We start from the raw sequence: 26,833 nt of genomic DNA on the forward strand, positions 1-26,833 counted from the left end.
AGGTTCACTAAATTTATTAAAAAATTTCTGAAAGACAGGGAATTTACTGTTAAAATAAATGGGACTATCACCTCCTATAACGGGATGAAAGCGGGAGTTCCCCAAGGCTCCCCGCTCGCACTAATTTTATTCAACATATACTAAGCGGACATTCCAAAAAGCACACATTATTCGCGGACGACACTTGTGTCTGCGAGCTGTAAAAATTTAGTCCAGATATCAGCGTACATGCAAAGTCATCTAGATAAAATTATAGAGTGGGCAAACAACTGGAAAATCAAAATAAATAGTAAGCAGAGGTCATTCTAATAACAAAAAAGCATGACCGCAACATCCCAAGTTTGGCAATTTCGGGCACGCTGGTCCCCTGGAAAGATGCGATAAGGTACCTAGGAGTATATTTCGACAAAAAGAATAACTTCAAAACGCACATTATAAAGCAAATTAATTCATGCAATGGAACCATTAATGCGCTCTACTCCTTTCTCTGCAGGAACAGTAAGCTCTCTTTGACTAATAAATGAATGGTCTATAAACAGGTTCTACGTCTTAAACTGCTTTACGCCTCAAATATTTTCTGGAATACCACGAAGACGAACATCAGAAAGCTTCAGGTGTTTTAGAATGTGTGTTTGAGGATGTTCACTAATGCACCCTTCTTCGTAAGGAATGTTGATCTGCATTCTGACTGTAAACTTGATACAATACAAGAATACATAGTTAAAAAACATTCCAAGTTCAAGAAAAAAGTCAAAAGTGTGGACAACTCCCTAATAGGAGAATTTCTTCTGAGACCATGGAAAGGCGTAATGTGATATTAGCCGCCGAATTCAAATATACTGACTAAAACAGTTCTTTTAGTATCTAAGTTGAAATCAAAGGACTGAGATCGCTCAGTCCTCCGCCCGACTCACTCAGGCGTTGTTTTCTCTACAAGGAGTGGGGCTCGGGCTCTGTCTCCGCCCAAAGATAACTGGCAACCTTTCCCCGAAGCCTAATTACTCTTCCCGATCCTGAAACAAGTTAAAAATTCTTTAATCCAACCTCAGCACCCAGATGCTACAGAGAAAAGTAGTATAGGAGCCAAAAGTACCATAGCACACAGTTGCAAGTGAGAAGACCGGCAAGAGCAATAGCAGCTAGTCCGGAAGAAACCAGTGTAACAAAGAAGGTTGTAGATTAAGTGTATTGGACTTCGGAGTGATCAAAGAAAAACGGCATCAGACGCGTTATGCCAGTTCTTTAGACCTGGTCTCTTGTTTTAAAGATTCTGTGTCTTGGGGTAATATACTCGCGTTCATAATTTAATATCTTCATATATTCATAATTTGAAGACTTCATATTATTGAATTAAGAACAGCCATTTTTGAAATAATGCTACTTCTTTATTTCTATAAAATAATTTAAAGAAATTATTCTATTTAAATAATGAAATGTAAGAAATTGTTTTGAGGAAAATGACTTAAGTCAATTACCCACTTCATTGAATTAAACACAAAATATACAAAAGAACCTTTTCCTTGTTTTAAGGAATTATTTTTATGTGTGTATAGATCAGACCTATTTTAGTCAACTTTCGTGTTGCATTTTGATAAAATGTGTCTTGGCAAGTGTAATGTGCAAAATAGTCTAAGTATAATGTAAAACAAAAAATACAAGTCCGTCATGTATATTTACTGATAAGCACTGTGATTTGCGCATTTGTGACCTGATACAATTGTAAATTTTTTACGAAGTAGTCAAATAAATAATTTATTATTTATTATTATTATTAAGAGCTTCGCTCTAATAATAATGGGCTACGCCAACTGTCATCATTATTCAAATTATGCGAATTTTAGCATATTTAAAGTCAAACGGTTCTGCTGATTTACGTAAACATATTAAATAATCGTTTTGAAAATGAGAAAAAATCACCTTTAATTTGCCAGTGTACTCGTAAAGGCTGTTCTGGATAAATCCCATCATTTTTCTATTACTATCTTCTCATAATTATGTTTTCCTGACGTAATTTATCGGATTACTTACGAAAACCATAATTTCATTACTCGTTATTATATTTCTGCTAAATAATTTCATTTAGCCACCTTAATCCAATTTAATTTATAGCCCGGTCATATTTTATTTACCCGTGACCCGACTTTTCATCAATTCCTCGATTGCCTTCTCACCACGTCATAAATATTGTCGCGTTTTTTTTTTTTAAATGGTTTTGTGATGCCCTAGTTTATGTAATAATGGTTATTGCACTATACACTGCCCTTCAGAAGAAATCACTTTTTAACGCACAGGTAAGCATGAAAATGGTACACAAAACCGTTATTTAATAAAAATTAAATGTAAATATCCTTTCACTAGTATTTCCCTATAAACCCCCTTAAAAACCACGTTTTTTATGTAACAAAAAAAACTTATAGGAGCAGTGTATTTTTACCAGGATGACTGACGGAAGTTAATCACATTAATCGCATTGTTTATTTAGGGTCACCATGTATCAGCACCTGATAGTTATATTTAGTCCTAAGACCCCTTATAGTGAAAACCTTTAATTAGTCAAAATGAACGGTATAAACCAGATAAATTGTCCATTAAATGGACATAATAATGCGGTTAAAAATGGAAAAATCGCGTATGTGGCCCCGATTAACGGAGACGAGTTCGTTATACCGGATGCACCGAGGAGGTGCACTTGGAGTAAGGAGGCGAGCAGAAGTGAAATGGAGAATCCTCACACCAAAAGGGATTGGTGAGTTAAAAAAGGATGTCAGATTGATCGGATGTCTTTGTGGGTGTTTTTTCCTTAATTTTGTGGGTTTTGGGAATAGGTTTTTGTTATATAAGAAGAATTCTTGAAACTATTGGCAACATTGTTTTTTTTTTGTAAATTAGTTGAGTAAGTATAGTAAAATCGGACATCCCTTAGAGTAGTGATTTTTCTATATAGTGTGGAAAAAATTGGAAACGTCACTGATTTTTCTTCTACAGTGCCAAGAAAAATTGACAACGTTGGTTTAAAGATTTTTTTCTATATAGATTTTTTGCGAAAAATAAAATAGTGGAAACTAGACTAAAATTGGACGAATTTAGCAGTGATTTCAAACGATTTTTCTTCTATATGGTGTCAAAAATATTTGGCAGCATAAGAAAATAAAACAGTTTGGTAACGTTAACTTTGAAATTATGTAAAAAAATACATTTTTTTTAAAACTATTTTTTCAAGGAAAAATATGTTGGTAAATCAGTGGAAACTAGAGTAAAATTGTTTATCCCTTAACAAGGTAAGTTTCCTCTACATAAGTTCAAAACAATTTGGTAATGTTGATTTTAATTTTTTTGCATGTAAATTAAAAAAAAATTAATAGAAATTAGAGTGAAATCGGACAACCCTTAAGAGAATATTAATTTTTTTCTTCAAATTGGTCAAACAATTGATAACCTAAGCTTTAAAATTTCGACATCAAGACACTAAAAAATTGGCTTAGTATGGTTCAAAAATTCAGTAAAAATTCAATAATTTTCAATTGCTTATGAACTTCCAATAAGGAAAAAAACATAAGGTCAAGAAGAGATTTGCTTTTCAGTAAAAATAACCTGTTAGAGCTTAGATAAGCCTGGAAGTGTGATAAGGTAGTTTCCAGAAGATTTAGAATACCAATTAATCTGGAAAGGTAGGTTAATGTAATATTTTGAAGAGAATTTCAGTTGAAGCATATAAAGTGTTTATTGCTAAATGATCTTTGCTAAGGATATACTGACAATGGAAGGAAAAGAGGATATAATATTCAATTAATGAAAGGGTGATATTTTGCTTTATAATTCATCTAAAACTTATATTAGAAAAAAGAACCAACGTTACAACATGTAAAGGAAAAATTATTACTCTGTTCAGGGTTACGCATATTTACTCCGGATTATACTAATATACTAAAACATGTTCTTCCTATGCTGAAAAAAATATTTTTTACAAAACTTTAAAGTAAACGTTACCAATTTATAGAAAAATTTTTTTTTTCTTAACGTTTGTCCGATTTCGCTCTAATTTCTACTAATTTATTTTTAAAAGAGTCTACATAAAAAAAATAAATTTTAAAATTTCTCACCATTAATTAAGGAGGATAAATAGTTCCTCCAATAGAGCAAAAGAGTCTTGGCAGATTTTAAATGAGCTAAGAGGCAAAAATAATGTCTTGGTTATTCCAAGTACCTTAGATTTAAATGTCCTCAATACCTTCTACAGTGATATTGCTAGTAACCTTGCAGCCAATATCTTACAAAAAATAGATCCCAGGAGCTATCTCAGCAATGTGGTAGTAGCCGAATCTTTCTTTTTTGTCCCCACAAGTGTGGAAGGGCTTATAAAGTTAATGGTTAATTTTAAGAGAAAGAGTTCATCAGGTTGGGATGGGCTTTCTCTTAGAATATTTTCTGCTTTACCTCTTGTTGCTTTGCAAGTCTTGGCCGAGTCAATTGACTTTTCATTTATGTCTGGAGTTTTCCCAGAGTGCTTAAAAGGAGCAATGATTATTCCTCTTTACAAGGGTGGTGATCGCGACTGTCCTTCTAACTTTAGAACTATAGCGTTATTGCCTACTTTAGCCAAGATAGTGGAACGGCTCGTTAAGGTGAGGATGGTTTCATTTTTAACCCGCGATCACTAGCGCTGTTAGATTTTTTCTAACATTTTAACATTTTCCATCAGTAAAAGATCAAGAATAGTAGTGCGGCAACATCGGTCCGGTGAATTCCTAGTTCATCTATCGCAGTACTCCCCCCCATATTGCGTTTTGTCTACCGCCATCCACGAAATTTGTTTTAGTAGCTTTTAGACGAGCATGACGAAGATGTTAGACGGAATCTAACGCGCGAGTTATTACCTTCACGTTTTTTTACAAAGTTGTTAGAAAATATCTAACTACGCGAGTGATCCTGTTGGAAGTATTTAAAGTTGCACTTTTACAAAATGTCATATGAAAAGGAACAGCAAAGGTTATTTTTGGTATATTTTGGGAAGCTTCTGAAGAAACAGATTTTTTACCTGCAGTAGAGTGTGATGTCTCAGATGAAGATGCACCATCTGAACACAGCGACTATGACACGGACACCGAGCAATCTGATGTCGACGACCTTGAACCTCACAGGACTAAAACGGTGACTCCCAATGCACTATATTACATTGGGAAAGATGGTGTAACAAAGTGGTTAAAGCATAAAGACATTATTCGAAGTAAAACGCGTTCTAAAAACATTGTAACAAAATTACCAGGAATAAAAAATGCTGCCAAGAATGCTAAAACATATATGGATTGCTGTAAAATATTTTTTCCAGATGAAATTATTGTAAGTACAAATCTACAGCTTGACCTTATGAGACCTAAATATCAACGTGAGAGAGATTGTTTGCCGACTAACTTTGAAGAAATGCACGCTTTTTTGGGAGTTCTGTACTTAGCTGGGGTAAAAAAATCTCAACATTTAAATACAAATGAGCTATGGCTGACAGATGGAACAGCTCCGGAGTTTTTTTCGGCAGTTATGCCTAAGAGCCGATTTCACTTGCTAGTACAAGGTATTCGATTCGACCATAAGGCAACCAGGCAGGAAAGAGCAAAAGAAGACAATCTGGCTCCACTGCGCTATATTTTTGATCATTTTGTGGAAAAATGTGTTCAGTACTATTTCCTTGGGGAATACATTACCATAGACGAAATGCTAGAGGCGTTTAGGGGACGTTGCCGTTTCAGACAATATATTGCCAATAAACCAGCAAAGTATGGTATTAAAATATATGCAGCAGCCGATGCAAGAACATTTTATACCCACAATTTGGAGATATACGCTGGAAAGCAACCCAATGGCCAGTTTCAATTACCTAATGATGCAGCAAGTGTCGTAAAACGTCTTCTTACGCATTGCAGTGGAAGTGGTAGGAATGTAACCGTTGACAATTACTTTACTTAGGTACCGCTAGCGAATGATCTATATCAAAATCACAGACTGACCTTAGTAGGAACGCTAAGGAAAAACAAAAGGGAAATCCCTAACTTATTTCAAAATACAAAAATTCGTAAACCTAAAAGTAGTATGTTTGCATATGGGAAAGACCCCAATCAATGCATGCTTACATCTTACATACCAAGGCCTAGCAAAAATGTTCTTATGTTATCCACATTCCACGATACCGACGAAATTGATGTCGAATCTGGTGACGAACATAAGCCTTCGGTTATTACATTTTATAACCTTACAAAGGGAGCAGTGGACATTGTAGACAGGATGAAAACGAAGTACTCCGTTACAAGGATAAGCAACAGGTGGCCACTCACTATCTTTTGCTCAATCCTAAACATTGGAGGAATAAATTCCAGGATTATTTATACCTCCAACACCGGAAATAATGTTCCTCGAAGACAATTACTTAGTGAGCTTGCAAAACAACTTGCTAAACCTCATTTACTAAAGTGTGTTAGAATTCAACATTATTCAATCCCCTTGAAGCAAAAATTTGAAATGTCCTTGGTTCTGAAGCACCTCTAGCGGAACGAGCCAGCGAAGAACGAATTGGTACCCAGCGAAAACCTAAATGCTCTTTTTGTCCAATCAGAAAAAATAGATTTACAAATTACTGGTGATGTATGCTCCAAACCTATTTGTAAGGAACATACAATAAAAACTATAGTTTTATGCCAGGACTGTGTTATGCAAGAAGACGAATAGACTGATTGCACTATTTTCATATTAGTCTTTTTGAGAACGATTCTGTTCATTTCTAAAAAATTTTGTTTGTTTAATGTTTCCTTTTAATGGCCAAAGTGCGAATTTCTGTTTATTTTACGAATGTACTTTATGTTTTATGTTTCTTGAATAAATGTTAAAACAAAATAATACCGCACTGTATTTTATTTTTATATAAAATTGTCTGAAATTCATATGTTAGATTATAAATCTAACACGCGAGTGACAACGTAATAATTAACCGCGCGAGTGATCGCGGGTTAAATAGGTTTGGCCTATTGAGTCTTCAGCAGTTTGGCTTTTCTTGGAGTCTGTGAGCACAAATGATGCTATCTTTAGCTTTCTAGAGCACCTGTACAACCGACTGAATATTGGTGAAGTTGCAGCAGCCGTATTCTGTGACTTGTCCAAGGCATTTGACTGCGTGAGTCACAGAGTGCTGCTGATGAAACTGGAGCTCTATGGTTTCAGAGGAACTGCCCTTAAGTGGTTTCGTTCCTACTTATTAAATCGTGTCCAGGCTGTCAAACTTAATGTTGATATCTCTAAGGAACTTAATATAAATGTGGGTGTTCCGTAGTGTTGCCGCATGAGACGAGAGATTCTCGTCTCTCGTCTTGTCTCGTCCTCTCTCGACGAGACGAGAGAACAAATTTCTCTGGAACTAAAACACGAGACGAGACTAGAGAAACACCTTCTCTCGACGAGAAATTCTCGTTTCTCTCGGTCTCTCTCGTAAAAATATTTTTATATGATCTTTCAAATAGGTACATGAAAAGCATAACTTTTAGTACTCTGTACCGATACGCTAATAATAAATGTAGGTGTTTTATTTACAAAATGTGGGTTTATGTACCTAATTTCGTAAACACCCTGTCGGCTTGACAAAAGCCTATTAGATTCAGAGACCTCGGTTTCGGAAGATTGGCGTCACTTTAACATTTATTTATTCATTAAGAATATTTAAACGGATTGTATTTTGACCGCATATTTTTTTTCATTTTTTTTTAGTGTAGGTTTTGGTTTTTTATATTTTTGAATAATTAAAAATAATGTAAATAACCAAGTAAATTACCTAAGTTATGATCAAACAAGTTGTGTTACCAAAAAAAAGCCAATTTTAATCATTAATTTTTATTCTAATTTTTAAGGACAAGAAAAAATAACGACAACATGTACAAACACAACTTACTAATAAAAAATAGTAACACTTATCTTAACATGATCTTCACTTATGTACGTAGTACTTACATATAAGTAAATTTAAAGTACACAAAAGCAAGTAAAGAACAAAGTTAGTTAATACATTACAAGTGTGTACAAATACGATGTACAGATTATTTAACTAATTATAAGTATTATATTTCTATACAAATATATAATATCATGCATATACATATTATTCATAATATATAAATCTAATTATTATCAAATGAATAAAAATTTGAAAATAAAAATTGTTTTTATTTATTGGAAAAAATTTCTCTATTGAGGCTGCAAGAATACCAGGAATTTAAACATAATAGTGTTCTTGCTGACTCTGCATTAAGGCGGTTTCTATGCTTTCTTACTATTAGTCCTGCTTTTGAAAATAACCTTTCAGCAGGAACACTAGTAGCAGGTATGGCTAATATATCCCTAGCCATTCGAGCAAGATTCGGAAAGACATTTTCTTCATGGTCTCCCCACCATTTTATGATATTGGTGTCACGGCTAGCTCTTTCCACGTCTATATATCTTTGATATTCAGCTTTGGCTACCTCTTTATTGTTGATACTTTTTTTTTGTATAATCCAGCCATAAACTCATCACTACTTGATGATGATTCTTTTTCTTGTATTTCTTCCTTAGTAGCAAATGGTTTCACATAATATGAGTAAAAGATTTCATCAAAATTTTTTAAAGATCCATCTTTAATTTCTCTTCCCGTCAAATTAAAAGTCTCTATTTTGTGCCTTGGATCTAAAACCAATGCTGCACAATAAACCCAGTTAGTTTTGTAATAATGTTTTAACATTTTATCTCTTCCTGCTTGAAATGCCTCAATAATAGTTTTTCCCACAATATTATGATCTTTTAATTCTATATTATTTAAAGACATTAAAAAAGATTCTAATTTATCTAAGGTTAGAGTAGGTTTCTCCACATAAAGTAGTACTTAGGGATTTGAAATATTTTAAAAATTAACATACTATTTGAATTAGTTGCCATTGTTCCTCAGTTAAATTTAAATGCTTTAAATCTTCGTTGCTTTGAATTAAATAATTTAGGGCCTTTTTTAAACGAATTGCAATATTTAACATGTCGCAAGTAGAGTTCCATCCATTAAGGTATCTTGTACACCCAAGTTTAAGATATGTGCAAAACATCTATAGTGAGAATCTTCTACATAAAATAAATGATTTGGAAAATATTTTTTAATCAAAATTTCAAGTTCTTTTATAAATGTTGTATTAGAAGCCGCGTTATCCACTGTTACTGCTTGCAATTTATCGACAATTTGGTAATCATGAACACATTTGTAAAATAAATCTGCAATGTCTTTTTCAGTATGATTCCCATTAGATGGTAAGAAATTTACTACTACTAAATTCAGATTCCAAAATCCATCAATAAAATGGGCGGTTATTCCATAATAGGACTTACAGTTGATTGATGTCCATCCATCGATTGTAAAAGATATTTTAGAATTATTGTCTTTTAAAATATTTAATATCCTCTCTTGCACCAAAGTAAAAGTTTTTATAACCTTTTCTCTCAGGGCTGTTCGATTTGGAAGCACTGCATTGGGGTTGAATTTCTTGAAGAAATTTGAGTCTGTTCATCATCAAAAAAGGTAAATGGTAGATATTTTAAAGATATCCATTTGACGATGTCCTCATCTTTTACAGAAGAACCCTTATTATTACATAGTATTGTTACATACTTGTAATAATAAGGTGTGTTCATTATAGGGACAATTATAGGGAAAAAGGTAGTTGCATTTACCTAAAAATTTCAAACACAAGCAACCCACTGCAATTTTCACAAGATCCCCTTGACGCAAAAATTAGAATTTACTATATACATATATACTCTTTCCAAACAAACTATCAAACGTTGCATTTAAATCGCTATAAATACTTTTATAATTTATGTAATCAGTTGACGTATTTTTTTTTAATACAGAATACAGTATTTTTAATAAATTTTTGAAAATTAGAGTAAAATCCGACAACCTTCAAGAGTAATAATTTGTTCTTTAAGTTAAAGTAAATAACACGTTAGAGCTGAGAAGAGCCTGGAAGTATGTTAGTTAATAATTTTTTCATTGTAAGAAAGAAAATTAAAATTAAAATATAATATTGATAAGATGTTTCCAGAATATTTAGAATACCAATTAATCTGGAAAGGTAAATGACAAAAAACCAGTAGAAGTTAGTAAATTACAGAGACTTGAGTAAAATCACACGATTATGCTTTTTATCCGCTATCTGTCTAATATCACTCAAAATAATATTTTTTTTTTAATAAACTGCATACATAAGTATTTTTTTTTATTTTTAGGAAAAGAACCGACAAAATAGCCTCAAACGTATTACAACTCATAGGAAACACGCCGATGGTGAAGCTCAATTCGATTCCTAAAAAAGCAGGAGTAAAATGCAACGTTTGTAAGTATCCAACACAAAATAAATAAAAAGAAAAAGAGATTTTCAAATTCCTTTCCTCGCTCATAGCCTTACTTTTACGCCAACTTGGGGTGGCTGTTGGGTCGGTACAACAAAGACTTTACACTTTTAGATGTTTTAAACAATTTAACACAGATATTTTTTATACGCAAAACGTAGATTGGAACAACATTTATCAGATTCAGGACATTAATGATAAAATTACCATTTTAACTGAAAACTTAATCAGCAGATCGCTATCTCCTTGGCTTACGGATACTTTGAAACTTATTTTAAAACAGCGTGAAAGTAAATTTTTTAAAAGCAACATTTAACAAATTTAAATGAAACAAAACCACAACTAATTGAAATAGCTATAAAGAGCTTCGGAACTTTGTCTTAGCATCCGTAAGGCGAGAAAAAGCTGCTTACTTGAAATATGTCTCTAATGGGGATACCATAACTGTATGGAAACATTTAAAGATAGCTGGAGTTATGAGTACTTTTGCTGAAACAAATGTGTTGTTGTTTCATCAAAATGTGTAGTTAGTTTTTTTCCAGTTGGACTAAGATTACAGTTTTACATTGCATATTAAAAAGTTCATTGTTCAACTTTTAGTGAATTGTAGTAATAATTATATGTATAGGAGGACGTATTAATATATACTTATTTAATCTTATAGACATTTAATAAATGCTTGTATAATTTAAGGGTTAATTTAAGAGTAGCGGTTTAGTGACTAAACATACTATAATTCGCCCTAAGATTTAATAATGTAATAGTGTTATGATTCTTAATAAAGACATTATTTACTTATTTATTTATTTATTTATTTTATTCTTCAGATGCCAAATTGGAATATTTCAATCCGGGAGGTTCGATCAAAGACCGCATAGCAAAAAGGATGATCGAAGATGCGGAAAAACAGGGAACACTCAAACCCGGAATGACCATTATAGAACCGTCCTCCGGGAATACCGGAGTGGGCGTGGCACTAGCATCAGCGATTAAAGGTTTTAATAAACAGTCGACTCGAAGAGAATTAACTCAAAAATGCAACTCGTAGGTTACAAATGCATCATTGTGATGAGCGAGAAAATGTCCAACGAAAAAATCGCGGTAATCAACGCTTTGGGGGCGCGTTTAATAAAAACCCCCATAACGGCCGACTCGTATGCGGAAGATGGGATCTTCGGGGTGGCCAGTCGCCTCCATAAAGAAATTCCCGATTCGCTTATTTTGGATCAAGTGAGTCATCATTCCGTCATTGTTTCCGTGACTGTTGGTTGAATTTTTTTGTTTAGTTTTCGAATCCTGGAAATCCTTTGGCTCATTATGATACCACCGCGGAAGAAATCCTGGATCAGTGTGATCATAAAGTGGATATGCTTGTAAGTACTTTATATTATCGTTTGGTTCATGTGTCTATCTTTAGTAGTAAAAGAGTTATCAAAGGTTTTGGACATTATCTAAAGAAAACTGAAATTTGGATTTTTTTTGGAAAACTACTAAACTTTGAGATACAGGGTGATAAAATTTTAAGAAATAATCTTATTTTTAATAGTAACAATGGCAAAAATTAATTTTTTGGTACAGAATTTTACATCAAAAGCAATTAATTTTTTTCCTTATAATAAATACCGTATAAATATTATCAAACGAATGAAACTAAAAATTTAAATTATTGCGAACAATAGATTTTCTTTTTTATGCAAAAACGGTAGGGGAGGCTGGCCTAAAATGACATACTAGGGTAAAACAACATAGAGGTACAAAATCTCCAACTTGGCAACAGTATTTTTCGGAATAACTTTATGTCAACAGTGTCTCGGCATGTCTTTATATTACGCGTATTAAAAATATCGAGATTAGTTTGGCGTTCATAGGGCGTGCTTTGTATTTTTTCAAGTCTACAAAATGATTGTGTTTTAAAACAGAAGATTTAACTAAAGTATTTAAAGTTTAATTTTTTACGCTCTAACCTAATTACAGGTATGTATTAATCTTATTTATTGGTAAAATAACAACATTTTAACATTTTTTTTCATAAATAACATTTTTATAAATAAACATGTGTGTGTGGTGCAAGTTGGGTAAAATGACATAGGACCTATATGGCTAAAATGACATTTTGCCCTTATTTTTTTACAGTTTCTCAAAATCAATTGTTTCTTCTTATTTTCTTTAGAATGGTTGGAAATTACTCAAGAAAAACCACGCGTCAGTCTTGGGATCCGTTACAGATGCAAAAAGCTATTGCGGCAGTATACACCACCCAGCTGTTGTCTGTGAATGTGACTGCAGTATCATCGGCGTAACAAATAACCGAACTATCTTGTAGTAATTTTCCCAAATCATTAATATAGATCAAGAATAAAATTGGACCCAGGACTGTCCCTCGAGGAACTCCAGTATTTACAACCATATTACTACTTAGGATATCATTACATCGCACTCTTTGCACTCGATTTTCCAAGTAGAATCTAAAAAGCTCCAGAGCTTGACCCCTTACTCCAACATTTTCTAATTCATTTAACAGCAAGGTGTGGGAGACTGTATCGAAAGCCTTTGCAAAGTCCATATATACTGTAAGACATTTCTTATTTTCTTGCATATCTGACATAATTTCTTTAAACCAACAAAATATTGCATCATCGGTGCTTTTATTAGCTCTAAAACCAAATTGTGCATTAAAAATTATATTTTGTGATTCAAAAAATGAAATGAGGCGAGTCTTGACACATTTTTCCCATATTTTTGAATAGTTACTTAGTAGAGATATGGGCCTGTAGTTTGACATTTGATATGGATCGCCGTTTTTAAAAATTGGAATTACTATAGCATTTTTCCACTCTATAGGGATCTTAGATGTCTTAAAGGCTAAGTTAATTATATGTGCTAAAGGATCTAAAATATATACATGAATTGTTTTAATTAATCTAACAGTTATACCATCCTCGCCAGGAGATGAATCGGGTTTTAAGGAGTTAATGTGCATTATAAGTTCTTTTTTATTTACTGGTGCTAAAAAGAGAGTTTTATCTATATATTATTTTTATTGTCGTTATTGCGTTGATTTTTTGAAATAATGTTATTTGCCATTGTTTCTCCAATTTTTGAAAAGAAGTTATTAAGAAGATTAGAGGTTTGTTCTTTATTTTTTGCAATATTGCCGGTTTTATCTTTAATTGTTATCACCCCTTTTTCATTATTTTTATTTGTTGTTTCGCTAATAATTTTCCACACCTTTTTGTAATTTTTGCCTGCATCCTGTATTTGAGTTTTATAATACTGAAATTTAGTTTTTTGAATTAATTTATGTAAAAAGTTTCTGTATTTTTTATACTGTTCCTCTCTCTCGATGGTAAAATTTTTTAACAATTGTTGTTTTAAAGTATCTCGATGTTTGATAGAGTTAATTAATCCCGAAGAAATCTAAGGTTTGAGCCTTTTTCTTTGACAGTGAAAGTGAGTGTGCATTTTTTTATATGGTTTTCCAGAGTAAACATAAATTTTTCATTGGCCTGCTGAGCATTGTCCAAGGTGATACAGTCTGCCCACTTCTCTTGAGACAGTTGCAATTTTAGTTTTTCATAGTTTATCTTTTTAATATTTTGTTGTGCTGGTTTATTTACTGTCTTACTTAATTTTATATTAGAAGTTAAACCTATCAAGTAATGATCAGTAATATCGGTTTGAAATATAAATGGAGTTGGTTTAGATATTAATTGTTTGTCGTAACGCAAAAATATGTGATCTATGCAGCTTGATGACACTGCAGTCACGCGGGTAGCCTTGTTTACACAAGAAAAAAGACCATTTTCGTTCATTAAATTTATTTATTCCGTGGTTTTTAAAGAGACTCGGTCTAAAATACTAATGTTTATATCTCTAAGTGATGTTTACTTAAAGTCCCAAGATATTGCTCTAAGTCGTTTAAAAAAAAACATCTAAATTAGTTGAGGGAGGTCTATAGCAACAAGTCATGCAAATATCAACACTATTTATTTTCATGCCTACTTGTATACATCTTGTTTCAGAAAAAGATATTATGTTTGTTAAATATTTTATATTATTTTTAATGAATATAACTAGGCCATCATTCTTATTAAACTGGGAATTATTATAGATTAAATCAAAATTGGGTAGATTAAAAAGACTTACTTTATCCTCCTCCAAACAAAAGGTCTCCGATAAAAGTAAAATGTCGACATTTTCAGGCTCAATTGACTCAATTAATAACGCCAGTTCATCAAAATTCTTTCTCAAGCTTCTGACATTTAAGTTAATTATTTTTAACTTGTCCTCACCCTTAATGAACTCTTTTATCTCTCCAGCCGTCCACAAATATGGTGTCTCATACCCCTCGCTCTCCTCTATCGCTCCCGAAAAATTTAACATAAAAAATTATCTAGAAATAAGATAATAATAATAATGAAGACAGTAGAAACAAAATATATAATTTTCCCCAGGAAAAAGAACTTGTAACAACAACCAGAAATTGAAAAAAAATAAACACTATTAAAAATTTTTGCATTCGCTCGCGTAATAAAAAGGAATATATTTAAAAGAAAAATTAGTCTGTTAAGTTATGGCATCTAAGTCTTCCAGATCTTTAATTCGGCGGTTTTTTCCATCTTTCATTCTAATGAATACACTTCCATCCCTTGTGAAAACCCTTTTCCAGTCAACCTTCTCCTGAGCAGTTTTATACAAAAAGAGCCTTGACTTCGTTAATTCTTCCATCAAACCGATTTTAGTGCCTTTGAGGTTCCTCTTGTTTTTTAAAATATTGATTTTTTTGTGATAATCGGCAAATTTCACTATTACCGGACGTGGTTTATCTCTGTTTTCTCCTACTCGATAGCATTTAATCATGTCTTCCTTTTTTATAGTCATTCTTGCCTTTTGGCTAAAAAGCTTTATCATTTTGTCTTTAATTGTTTCGCCGTCCTCCTCTGGTACACCATAAACGCAAACGTTAGGTCCAGAAACTCCGATATCTCTCTTAGAAAGCCTGAAGCTACTTCGGCCGCTAGAGCACAATCCTTCAATAAACCGTAAATTGCTAATTTTTTTAGAACTTTTCAAGAGACAATTGAAAAAGAGCATATCAACCCCACGCGCATTTGGAATGTAGACGAATCTGGCCTGTCTACTGTCCAAAAACCTATCCGAATACTTGCTACCAAAGGTCGAAAACAAGTTGGCTTAATTTCAAGTGCTGAAAGGGGGCAGCATATTACAGCTGTGGTTTGCATGAGCGCAGCAGGAGCCTATATTCCCCCATCATTAATTTTTCCCAGAAAAAACTGGAAAAAGGAACTGACCGACGAGGCTCCCTTAGGTACATTGGGAATAGCTCAGGAGACAGGCTGGATGACGGGTGAGATTTTTCTAAAATGGACGCAACATTTTAGAGAATATTCTAATCTTTCAAAGGCATATAAAGTGTTACTTCTGGTTGATGGTCATGCTAGCCATAAAACTCTAGATGTTACAAGATTTGCTAAAGAAAAGAATAGAAATGATATGTTTCCCACCTCATTGCACCTACCGGCTCCAACCTTTAGATGTGTGCTTTTTTGGGCCATTAAAAACATTTTATGATCAAGAAGTTACAAAATGGCTAAAATGTCATCCAGGCAGAACTGTTTCTTCATATCAGATTGGCGGGTTATTTGCTGCAGCATATGGAAAAGTAGCTACAAATCAGAATGCTGTAAGTGGGTTTATGAAAACAGGAATATGGCCGCTAGACCCAGATATATTTCCTGATTATCTGTTTAACCCTGCAATGGTCACAGATAGATATCAAGATGGTGATACTCAGGTGGCTAACCATTCATTGAATATAAACAATATATCAGTTATTCGCCCACAAGACATTTCCCCTCTTCCAAGTTCATCCGGGATACAAGCAAACCCAAGAAAGCGGAAGGCAGAAGGAACCAAAGTGCTTACGAGTACCCCAATATTAGAGGAACTTAAAGCTAGAGAAGCGGAAAAACAAGCTGCAAAGCCGCGAAACGAACCAAAAAAAATTTAGCTCATTTAGTTGAAAGCCCTGAAAGTTTAAAAGAAGTTATTCAAATCAAAGAAGTTGCCAAAGAAAGTAAAAACCGCATAACACGTAAGGCTGCCATAGTAGCATCCGAACACTTTGTCCCAATGGACGAAAACTCTGATAATTAAGAGCCGTTTCAAGATGAAGACGACGAATATGATCCACCCTGCCTATATTGTAACAGTTTGTACTCTATGTCCAAGTGCCCAATATGTATGTGAACTTTGTTAGTTTTAACTTGTAATGACCTTATGTACCCATGTAAGTTTCTTATGTCATTTTACCCAAGTATGCTCGGGTAAAATGACACATTTACATATTTCTTTTTATATTTTTTTCGCCAGGATTATTCATTTATTTAAAAAAAATTAGGTTATATTTTTATTATAAACCTTTAGTATTATAAATTACTAATGATTTTGTATGTTTACATTAAAAGAATAAAAAATAATAAGTAAAAATAAAGTGGTATGTCATTTTAGGACAGTCTCCCCTACGTTGCAAAAAACAAACCCAGGAGACGAAATTTACTCTAAATTAAATGAAGATTTGAAAAAATATTTTGTATTTAAAGAAAAACAGAAGCGTACATTTTTTTTAAAGAGTTCACTCTAGATTTTAGCCCGCATGGACGCCACTGGTAAAATAAAAAAATAAGTTATGTATTAAAAATTAGTAGTAGATGCATAGAAACTAAATACTAATTTTCAGAAAAATATCTACAGGGCTGTCAAATATATCGTGAAAATAAGATTTTTTGCGCAAGTTTGTTTATTTTAAGGCCCTCTACAACCTCTCCAAGTTAGTCCCACTAATTATAAAACATCCTGTATAAAACGTTTTGAATGACTCATTTTATACATCACTTCTTAATACATATCAAACACTTAAATTATCTAAATAATTAATCCATATTTAATCTCTTTTTGAAGGTCCTAGGTGCAGGTACAGGAGGTACAATAACAGGTATCAGCAGGAAATTCAAAGAAGTATCCCCAAAAACGAAAATAGTCGGGGTAGATCCTGAAGGATCAGTTTTTGCTCTGCCAGAAAACTTAAACAACACAGACGTAACCTTCTTCGAAGTCGAAGGGTTGGGTTATGATTTTGTTCCAACCTCTCTGGATCAAACCGTGGTTGATCAATGGATCAAAACTAATGATCAGGAGAGTTTAACGATGGCTAGGAAACTTATAAGAGAAGAAGGGATTTTGTGTGGTAAGCAACTGATTTAAGAGATCCTTAAATTTCCTATAAAACACATAAATATTAAAGGAACTAGTAGCGGTGCAGCCGTAAGTGCAGCAATAAAACTCGCTAAAGAGTTACCAGAAGGGCAGAATGTCGTAGTGGTCATCCCCGATAGTATTCGAAACTATTTGACGAAATTCGTGTCTGACCACTGGATGGAAGCCAAAGGGTTCCAAGCATGTGAAAATATTAATAAGCATTGGTAATTTATTGTTAAAGCTTATTAAATTAGTCTTTTTACTCATTGTTTTCTTAGGTGGTGGGAGCATAATGCTAAAAACCTAAAATTTAGACCAACAGTTGCTGTGGAGGCAAGTTGTTTATGCCTTAATGTTGTAAATTTGATGAAAATTAAACAGGTTAATGAGGTGGTTGTTTTAAAGCCTGATGGGTAAGAAAATACTGATTAGGAAAGTAGAGAGTGAGAGATTTTTTCGAATTTTAGGAGTATATTAGGGACAGTAACCAAAAAGATTTTAATTAATTATATGCTGGCTAATCAAGTGCTTGCCAGCGATACAGTGGAGAAAGCTACTATAAGAATATACCCTAAAGTGGATGTTAGTACCGGAAATTTGGGTTTGATATCTCGGATTTTGGAAAAAGAGAGTTACGTGATTATAACTCAGACAAATGGTAAAAGGGGTGGCACTCAAATAGGGTTTTGGGTTCTTATTTATTAATCTTTTTTAGGTGCTGCAAAATATGAAAGACCTGTAGGAATAATGGGTATTGATGAGCTGTATGAGTACATTTGTCGGGCAGAAAGTGACAAATGTTGATTACATTTGTAACATGGCAGAAAATTGAGATTACTCAATAAATGGAGTATTATAGTCAAGTGTGTCGGCGTTTTAATTGATTTTCTCAAAAAATTTGAGTCCTATATAAGAAGTTCCAAATGATTAACTTTACACACAATTTTTCGCTTCATAGTAAAGTAATGACAAAACTTAGTAATTCGCATTTTTTTCAAAAACCATTGATTTCTTAGAAATGTTGTTGTATGTTATATAAAAAGTTTTAAATAATTAACTTCAGAAATCACTTTAAGTCATGTCTCTATCTTCAATAGTAAAAGAGTTATCAAGGATTTTGGAAATTACCGAAGTACCATTATAAAAATTACAAAAATCTTAATTATTTTATTTTGCTGAAAAGCCATTGATTTTTCAAAAATTTCGAATGTTACATAAAAAGCTCGAACTGAATAACTTTACGCATAAAGTTTTGCTTAATTGCTGTATCTTCGATAGAAAAAGTATAAAAAACCGTGTATGTAGCGCCCTCTACAAGTGCGAACCCTCGTAACATTAAATTTGAATTTACCATATCAAAAAACCCCCAAATGCCAATTTTTGTTCAAATATTTGCATAACTACCAAAATTAATAAGTAAAAATAAAACTTTAACACCCTGTATCTCAGAAATTAAGCATTTGCGGACATAGGTTTAGAGGGACTTTTTTGATTATTTTTAAGCAAGGAAACTCTCCCCGAATTTCTTCGCAATATTAATGAAACACCCTGTATACAATTTACTAAACAGACTGCTCTTTAAATCAAGTATTTACCTTAAATAGCAAAAAAATTATAGGAATTTTCAAAAACAAACTATCATTTCTTCAAACAAAACATTTAATTTTATTGCTATAAACCTACAAAAAAAATTAACTGACTTATGGCAAGTAATAACAACTCATAATTATATGGGCAACAAAACATAAACAACAACATTAATCACTGATATTCCTACTTCTACTCCTGGATCGATTCCTGTTGTGCGTATTTCTACCAAAAGCGGTTAATATCCATCTCCTCTCCATATTGGCGCCGATTCCGACCACGTCCTGCTTGAAAACATTCGAATACTTCAACATGAGACTCTCGACATCCGAATATCTTATGTTCGGTACGCATTTATTCACATAAGACACTATATAATCCAGTCCGGCACCAAAAGGATGCACGTTAAGAAAAATCGATATAATCCCAATCAATTTCGCATCACCATTGGATAAACTTTGGTTATTGTCAGTTATCATCGTCGTGGAGGATGTTTCCGATTGTTCAACCTCGTCATCGTCCAAATTAATCACTTCGGTTACTTTTAGTCTCGATTCCAGTTGTTTGACTCGATTATCTCCAGCGGCGATTCGTTTTTTCGCATCGGTTAGTTGTTGTTGCATCGTTTGCAGGGTTTGTTGGAGCATTTTCAATTGGAGGTCTTTGTCTTCAATGGCCTTTTTTGTATCGATTTTTATCACCTCCATCTAAAAAGGAACTATTATTGGTAAGGGTGTATAATCATAAATGAAAATTGTTGATTCTTTGTTAAAGTAAATGTTCAAATTCAAATATATTACTTAAAATTGTACGGTAATATTACACAGTTAGTATTTATGCCCTAAGTCACAAGTGACTTGTCGGGACACAGTATTTTAGAATACAACACAGCAATATTTAAATTAATTTATTCTATCAATAAATAATATTTGCAAATATACTAGTAATTATAACATTTGTTTACATTAGAAAAGGTAGTAGCTTTAACGAAAAATGTTGATAGTTACACCTTATCCATTCACTTATGCGTAAATTGAACATTTCTTTTTCTTATAGCCTTATAATCGTGCGGTATAAGTATTAAAGATTCTTGGCCCCACATAAGAAATATGAAGCTGGCAAATTGTAAAATCCGCCTTAGTCAAAAAAACATGTTCTCTCGTGATAGATCTAGTAATATTAAGAAGAAGAAGAAGGAAGATGGCGCTGCGAAGTGACTAGCACGATTGTAGTTTGGTCTCCTAAATTTTTTTATTTAATTGTGAATCAAGTGCCAAAAAATATTTGGAGTGTTGTGTAATACATTGTGCAAGAACCTGTAATCATGGTTAAGCAAAAATCTGAAGATTTAAGCAGCAAACAAGCAGCGGAAATACAAAAACTTACGGAGAGGTTAGAAGAAATGGCGCTAAAATTTGACACGCAACTGAAAGGTTTTAAAAAAGATCTTGGGGCTAGGACCAGGGGGAAATCAACATCCACCCATTTTTCCGAAGACATAGAGGCAGTTGTCTCTTTAAACAAAAGGTTTCAAGACTTTGAAAAATCAGTTTTGGATAGCATTGAAAACCTCAAGTCGGATATTGCGTCGCTAAAGCAAACCAATACGCTGTGCATGTCAACAAACCAGAACAGTATTTTACTGCACGGTATAAATGAACTACAAGACGACCTATATGCCTTTGTTATTAAAACAATTTCAACCAAGGTTGGTGTTAAAATTACAAAGGCCGAAATAAATTTTGCTCATCGCATTGGACAGAAAAAAGCAAATTTCGAGAAGCCCAGGCCGGTGTTAGTATCGTTTTGCCATAGGTGGCTCCGGGACGACGTATTTTTTAATAAAAAAAGGCTAAAAGGTCAACTAATAACCGAAGTTCTAACTCCTGAGATGGGTAAAATTTTTAAAATCGCGAGAAATAAATATAAAAACTTGTGCTGGACTTCTAGGGGTAGAGTGTTTGTGATGGTAGAAAACCAAAAGTTTTGTGTCGACTCCGAAAAAAAGTTACAAGACCTTTTTAATGAGTGTGTGATTGCCGATTAAAACTAAAAATAAAGGTACGTTTAATGATTATGTGCACTTTCAATATGATAGGTACTTTAATTTCAAAGGTGATTATTTTTATTGGTTTTGGTGGTCATAAAAAGCATTGCTTTGCAGTGATATTTTTATTTCTAATCACTTGATCGGTTTATTTGTAATTTATGCTTGCGGGACCAAAGTGCTCTCTTATCATTATGGTGGAGCTATTCTGTTTTTACTTAAGGTCTTTAGGTCTATTATTGGGATTTATTAGGAATAGGTATGTGCTTGATATATATTTTTTATTTGTATTACATTTGGGGAGTGGTGGGCTTTCTATATGGATTTTAATGGGCGGAAACTTTGGCGAGCGCGGTCGGTGGGGTGGTTTGGGGTATTTATTCTGTGATGGCGAAAAATAGTACCATGCAAGATCAGCAGGTGCACACTGTGTTCAGTGTTAGTCACGTAAACATACGTTCTATAAAAACAGGCTTTGATGAATTTGTAAATTATGCCTCTGACTTCAATTTTGATATATTGGGGATTTCAGAAACATGGCTTACTCCTGAGGATGACACTTTATATTTTAATATTCCAGGATACAATTTTTTAAGAAAAGATCGGCGTTGTCGTGGAGGAGGTTTGGGCATTTACGTAAAAAAACATATAAAACTTTCGTTAGTCACATTTGAAGATGCCACAGATGACTTTGAGTATCTCACTTTTGAATTTACGTTAAATAAAAAAAATATACTCGTTACAAACTTATACAAGCCTCCTTCTACGAATACATCTGGGTTTCTTGATTTTTTTGAGGACATCTTAAGTGTCTCTGTACCATATTATGATAGTGTAATTATTTTTGGTGACTTTAATATAGACTTATTAAAACAAACAACAATTACTTAAAAATTTAAAAATACTTTAGAAACGTTTAATCTTTGTCAGAAAATAATGGATCCAACTAGAATAAATATTTCCTCAAATACATCTACCCTTTTGGATCTAATAATAATTAGTGATAACCTTAAATACATGAATGCCAAATCTGTATACATGCCAGAGATTGTAACTGATCATAATCTAACATATATAGAGCTAAATATTCCTAAATATCAAGCATATAAAAAAAGTTATAAAATATCGTGACTATGCAAAAACTAATACCATAGCTTTTAAAAATGAGGCAGAACAACTCCCGTGGCATGATATATTAATATTAATATAATAAGTATAATTACTTATAATATTAGTAAAAAAATTGCAATACCAAAAAATAATATTACTTACTTAATTAATAAATATGCACTTTTTGAAACTACAATATTACAAGAGAAACCTTTTACTCCCTGGATCACGAGCAATATAAAATGTTTAATGAAACTTAGAGATAAGGCACGTCACAAATATTTAAAAAAGAAAACTCCTGGGAATTTAAATTACTACAGACAGCTTCGAAATTTCACTAAACATGCCATAAGTAGAGAGAAAACGGCATATTTCGAACAATTATCCTTAAAAAAAAGGTAAAGATTTTTGGAATACCGCTAAAAAACTTAATTTTACAAAAACTAAAAACAATCCTTTACCAGAAACACTAAATAATGCAGTAGACCTAAACTCATTTTTTCTAACTCTGTGGCTTTTACAAAATCAACCTCAAATGAAAAAATTGACTTCTACACAAATAATAAACTAAATGTTAATCAGGAAGAGTTTTATATAAATTTAATTGATGAGGAAAAAACTGTTTCCAATATTATAAAAAACATTGGAAGTAATGCAATGGGAATTGATGAAATTTGTATTAAAGATTTAAATATATCGAAAATCTTTTAGTACTACAACAAGTATCATAAGCCTTATTAATGATATTAGAATTAAAGAAGACAAAAAACTTGCTTAACCCTACTTGAATTTAGTAAAGCATTCGACACCATTGATCATAAATTACTATTAGCTAAATTACACTATTTTGGGTTGTCAACAAATGCCATTATATTTTTCCAATCTTATCTTGAGGGTCATTCTCACTGCGTTCGGGTAATCAAAAAGTCAAATTATGAGTTCTCCAACTTCTTGCCTCTTACCATGGGTGTTCCACAAGGATCCATATTAGGTTCGTTCTATTTTCTCTCTATGTGGCTGATATGGAAAAGTGTCTTCAAAATTCAAAACTTCAACAGTATGCTGACGATTCCCAGGTATATATTGCTTTTGATACTCCACGTTTGCATGAGGCGCAAAATAAAATAAATACTGATTTACAGAGTTTGGCCGTGTCTGTTCCAGTTGTAACTGAAAAACGTAATTTAGGTGTAGTTATTGATTCAAATCTTAACTTTACTTCCCATATTAAAGTCAAACTTCAAGCCGCCTACATCAGATTAAAGGGCCTTTATCAGTATAAGAAAATGTTGCCTTCAAAAATAAAATATTGGCTGTGTGATACACTAGTTCTTTCATTACTTGACTATGAGGATATTGTATACGGCGATTCTTTAACTAAATACTTATCGAACAAAATACAAAAACTTCAGAATAGTTGCATGAGATATTCATTTAATATTGCCTCTAGAAACCGCATAGCTCCATATTTAAATTCTAATTTAATTCTGAATATGAGCAATAGAAGGAAAGTCCATATGTTTAATTTAATTTATAAAATAATGAAAACCGGACAGCCTGCAAATTTAAGAAATTTATTTTTTAATCAAGATATTCCTTATAATACAAGAAATCCCCATTTGCTTAGAATTCCTTTACATAGAACAGCAACCTTTAAAAAATCTTTTTTATATATGGGCATTCGGATGTGGAATGAACTAACTATTTATATAAAGGAATGTTCCCCTAAAAAATTTATGATAAACTTAAAAAAATATCTCTTAAACACGCAAATTATGGTAACCTAATGTGACCGTATTTTATAATATGGTATTTTTGTTTTAATTAATGTTCTGCACACCTGACCTTGCTAATTGTAAATATTTACATTAAAATTGAATTCTCACTCGCCTGTTATCTACCCTCCGTGCTCGCCCCTATACCATTCTCGCTCGTCTTTGGATTCTTTTGTTTTTCTTTTTGCCCAGCTTCATAGCCACTCGCTAGTTCATTGTAAAATGCACATATTGTCCCTTTTGATTTTGGTATGGACCTTATTGTAAATACATAATATTACGTTTTTTAGAAAATAGTTTATTTAGGAACACGGGTTTTACAGCACATGTACAAGTAATCTATGTACTTGCATGTGTATCGGTTTTTTTTATAAAAATCGCGTTGCACTCCAAACAAATTATTGTAATTTTGAATTATTTGTATATTCATGGAATTTTGTTTTGTATATTCTGTAATAATGTTTAATAATTTTGAATGGTAATAAAAGTTTTTTTTTTTTTTTTTTTTTTTTTTTTTTTTTTTTTAATAATAAGGCGTTGGGGTAGGGTCTTACAAATGTTCTTATTCTTCATAAAGTTAAGGATGCTCTTCAGGTTAAAGAGAAAAGTGTTGGGTATCTTTTTTGGCTTTTTAGTATACATTTTTGAGTGATAACCAGGTTTGATGCACTACCTTAAATTATTGTACCATAATCTAGAGTGGATTCAACCGGAGCCTGATAGACCAACTCACGAGGCATAAATTCGCGTAGTTAATAAATCTTAAGTTTCTATCAATATAAACCCCGAGGTATTTTGCATAGAAAACTGAAGAAATCGTAGAACCACAAGTACAATTTTCCATCTGATTTGCAAAACAAAGATAAGTATGTATTGTTAGTTGATGCCTGTTATAAATCGAGAAATTTATAAATTGTCTCTCATTACTATTTAGAGAGCTGATTCGTCCAAAGTTTAATTAATGTGATATTATATTTTTCAGCTAGCTTTTGTACTTCTGGCCATGATATTACTTTTATTGAATTACAGTATCATCAGCGTAACAAATAATGGAACAATTTATTTCAGGTAAAATTCTTGTAAGGTTTTTTATGTCGATCAAAAATAAAACTGGCCCCACGAATGTACCCTGTGGCACACCACATTCAACCGTGCCTATCTCTTCGACGAGATTGTTAATTTTTACTTGCTGTGTTCGATCACGAAGGTATGATTGAAAGAGTGTTAACTCAGTGCCTCTTAACCCCACATCCTTTAACTCTCTTCAAAGCGAATAAATCTTTCGCCTGTTTTAACCCCACATCACCCAGTATTTGCAAGGGAATGTGATGTGCCACAGTGTCAAAGGCTCTTGGAGCTAAAATCAATAAAAATGCCCAAGGTCAATAGAAATGCCTGTTAATTATGAACATTTACTAGACCTTTTAAGTGCTTAAAACCACATTTCCTTCATGGAATGTATTGCATAGTTGAATTAATTTTTAATTTATGCCAGGCATTTGAAGATATTTCTTGATATTCAGGTAAATACATTCAAATGCCTGGAATAAAATTAAATATTTATATAACCTCAAATGTCTGGAAAACATATATTCATTAACTCCGTGAAAAATGAAAAACTAGTCACATTGACTCACTGACATAGTTCCTGTTGTTTCCAGGATGTCCTGTGAAATGAATTCTGGCTTGGAGAATTGCAATTTTTAAACAGCTAAATGCTGTCTACAGACAGATTTATATTTTTACCCCCCAAATTCATCCTTAGGAACTTTACTATATTAGGGTTTAGTAAAGTTCCTGAATTATACTCAGAAATGTCCACCAATCAATCTTAATGGTGCAATATGGGTTTCAAAGTATCAAATTTGGTGGGTCTTGGACCTTGCTTGAGAAAATTGCCTCTAACTCAGGGAGTTAGTTTTTGAGGTTTTGAAACGTTCATACATATATGAAATTGTTGGCTAAGAGCTGCACTTTCTTGTACTTTCTTGTACTAAACTAATCATTACTCCGTCTTATCGTTTTTTAAATCGTATATATGGAGACGTTCGCAGCGAGTACGGATACAAAATGAATATTCTGAATCAAAAATAATAGTTTCCGGGGTGCCACAGAGATATATATTGGGGCCACTTTTGTTCGTAATGTATACCTCCGATCTACCTAACGTAGCTTTAGACTCGGACGTCTACCTGTATGGGGACGATACTCAGATTCTCCACCTATTTAATCGACATAATGTTCAGCTTGCAACAGACTCCATTAATTTTGATTGAGCAGATAATGAAATTCTCTAGTGAACATAATTTGCAGATAAACCCTATTAAAACTAAAGTTCACAAAATACACTTAATATTATGCTTAATAATACTACTCTCACTTTTCAAATCACGTAAAAATTTTTGGTCTCATTGTTGACACATCTCTCAGATTTATCACTGCAATATATTATTACAAAAATGTTATTTACACTTGCGAATGCTTTATGCAAATAAAAGTATTTTAAATTACCAAACAAGAAAAAAACTTTCTGAATCCCTCGTGATGTCTATCATTAATTATTGTATAATTACTTATGTCTAGATAAAATAATGCAAAATCGCTTGCAGCGTATCCAAAACACATGTTGTCGTTT

The 26,833-nt window shown here is 32.7% G+C and overlaps 2 protein-coding genes across 4 annotated transcripts in view; one reads left to right on the forward strand and one right to left on the reverse strand.

Moving 5' to 3' along the window:
• The first annotated feature begins 2,150 nt into the window (after window positions 1-2,150).
• On the forward strand, window positions 2,151-18,542 carry LOC126750088 (cystathionine beta-synthase-like). 2 transcript variants are annotated; one of them, XM_050459592.1, is made up of 10 exons: window positions 2,151-2,291; window positions 10,279-10,385; window positions 11,229-11,396; window positions 11,450-11,631; window positions 11,688-11,774; window positions 17,383-17,668; window positions 17,726-17,903; window positions 17,958-18,092; window positions 18,147-18,337; window positions 18,395-18,542. In XM_050459592.1, exons 2-10 carry the CDS (start codon window positions 10,334-10,336, stop codon window positions 18,481-18,483), a joined length of 1,368 nt encoding a protein of 455 aa, XP_050315549.1. In that variant the 5' UTR covers window positions 2,151-2,291; window positions 10,279-10,333; the 3' UTR covers window positions 18,484-18,542. The 2 variants fall into 2 exon arrangements, with proteins under 2 accessions (XP_050315549.1, XP_050315548.1); XM_050459591.1 differs by lacking the exon at window positions 2,151-2,291 and adding an exon at window positions 2,489-2,746.
• Window positions 18,543-19,320: 778 nt separating this feature from the next.
• The window catches only part of LOC126750086 (ecto-NOX disulfide-thiol exchanger 2), a 53,725-nt gene continuing 46,212 nt past the window's right edge, over window positions 19,321-26,833 (reverse strand). For both annotated transcript variants that reach the window (XM_050459589.1, XM_050459588.1), the window contains exon 10: window positions 19,321-19,973. In XM_050459589.1, the coding sequence (XP_050315546.1) occupies window positions 19,437-19,973 (537 nt within the window). In that variant the 3' untranslated portion in view covers window positions 19,321-19,436. The remainder of the gene's footprint in view (window positions 19,974-26,833) is intronic.

This window comes from Anthonomus grandis, chromosome 2, assembly GCF_022605725.1.
Source record: "Anthonomus grandis grandis chromosome 2, icAntGran1.3, whole genome shotgun sequence".
In the NCBI taxonomy this organism is placed as follows: Eukaryota; Metazoa; Arthropoda; class Insecta; order Coleoptera; family Curculionidae; genus Anthonomus; species Anthonomus grandis.

Bases quoted from the DNA above. Each gene is read 5' to 3' on its own strand.
- LOC126750088 (XM_050459591.1), top strand. From the start codon at position 2,559: ATGAACGGTATAAACCAGATAAATTGTCCATTAAATGGACATAATAAT. The intron at 17,904-17,957 runs GTAATTTATTGT...TTGTTTTCTTAG, and splicing joins GAAAATATTAATAAGCATTG to GTGGTGGGAGCATAATGCTA. The intron at 18,093-18,146 runs GTAAGAAAATAC...TTCGAATTTTAG, and splicing joins GTTGTTTTAAAGCCTGATGG to GAGTATATTAGGGACAGTAA.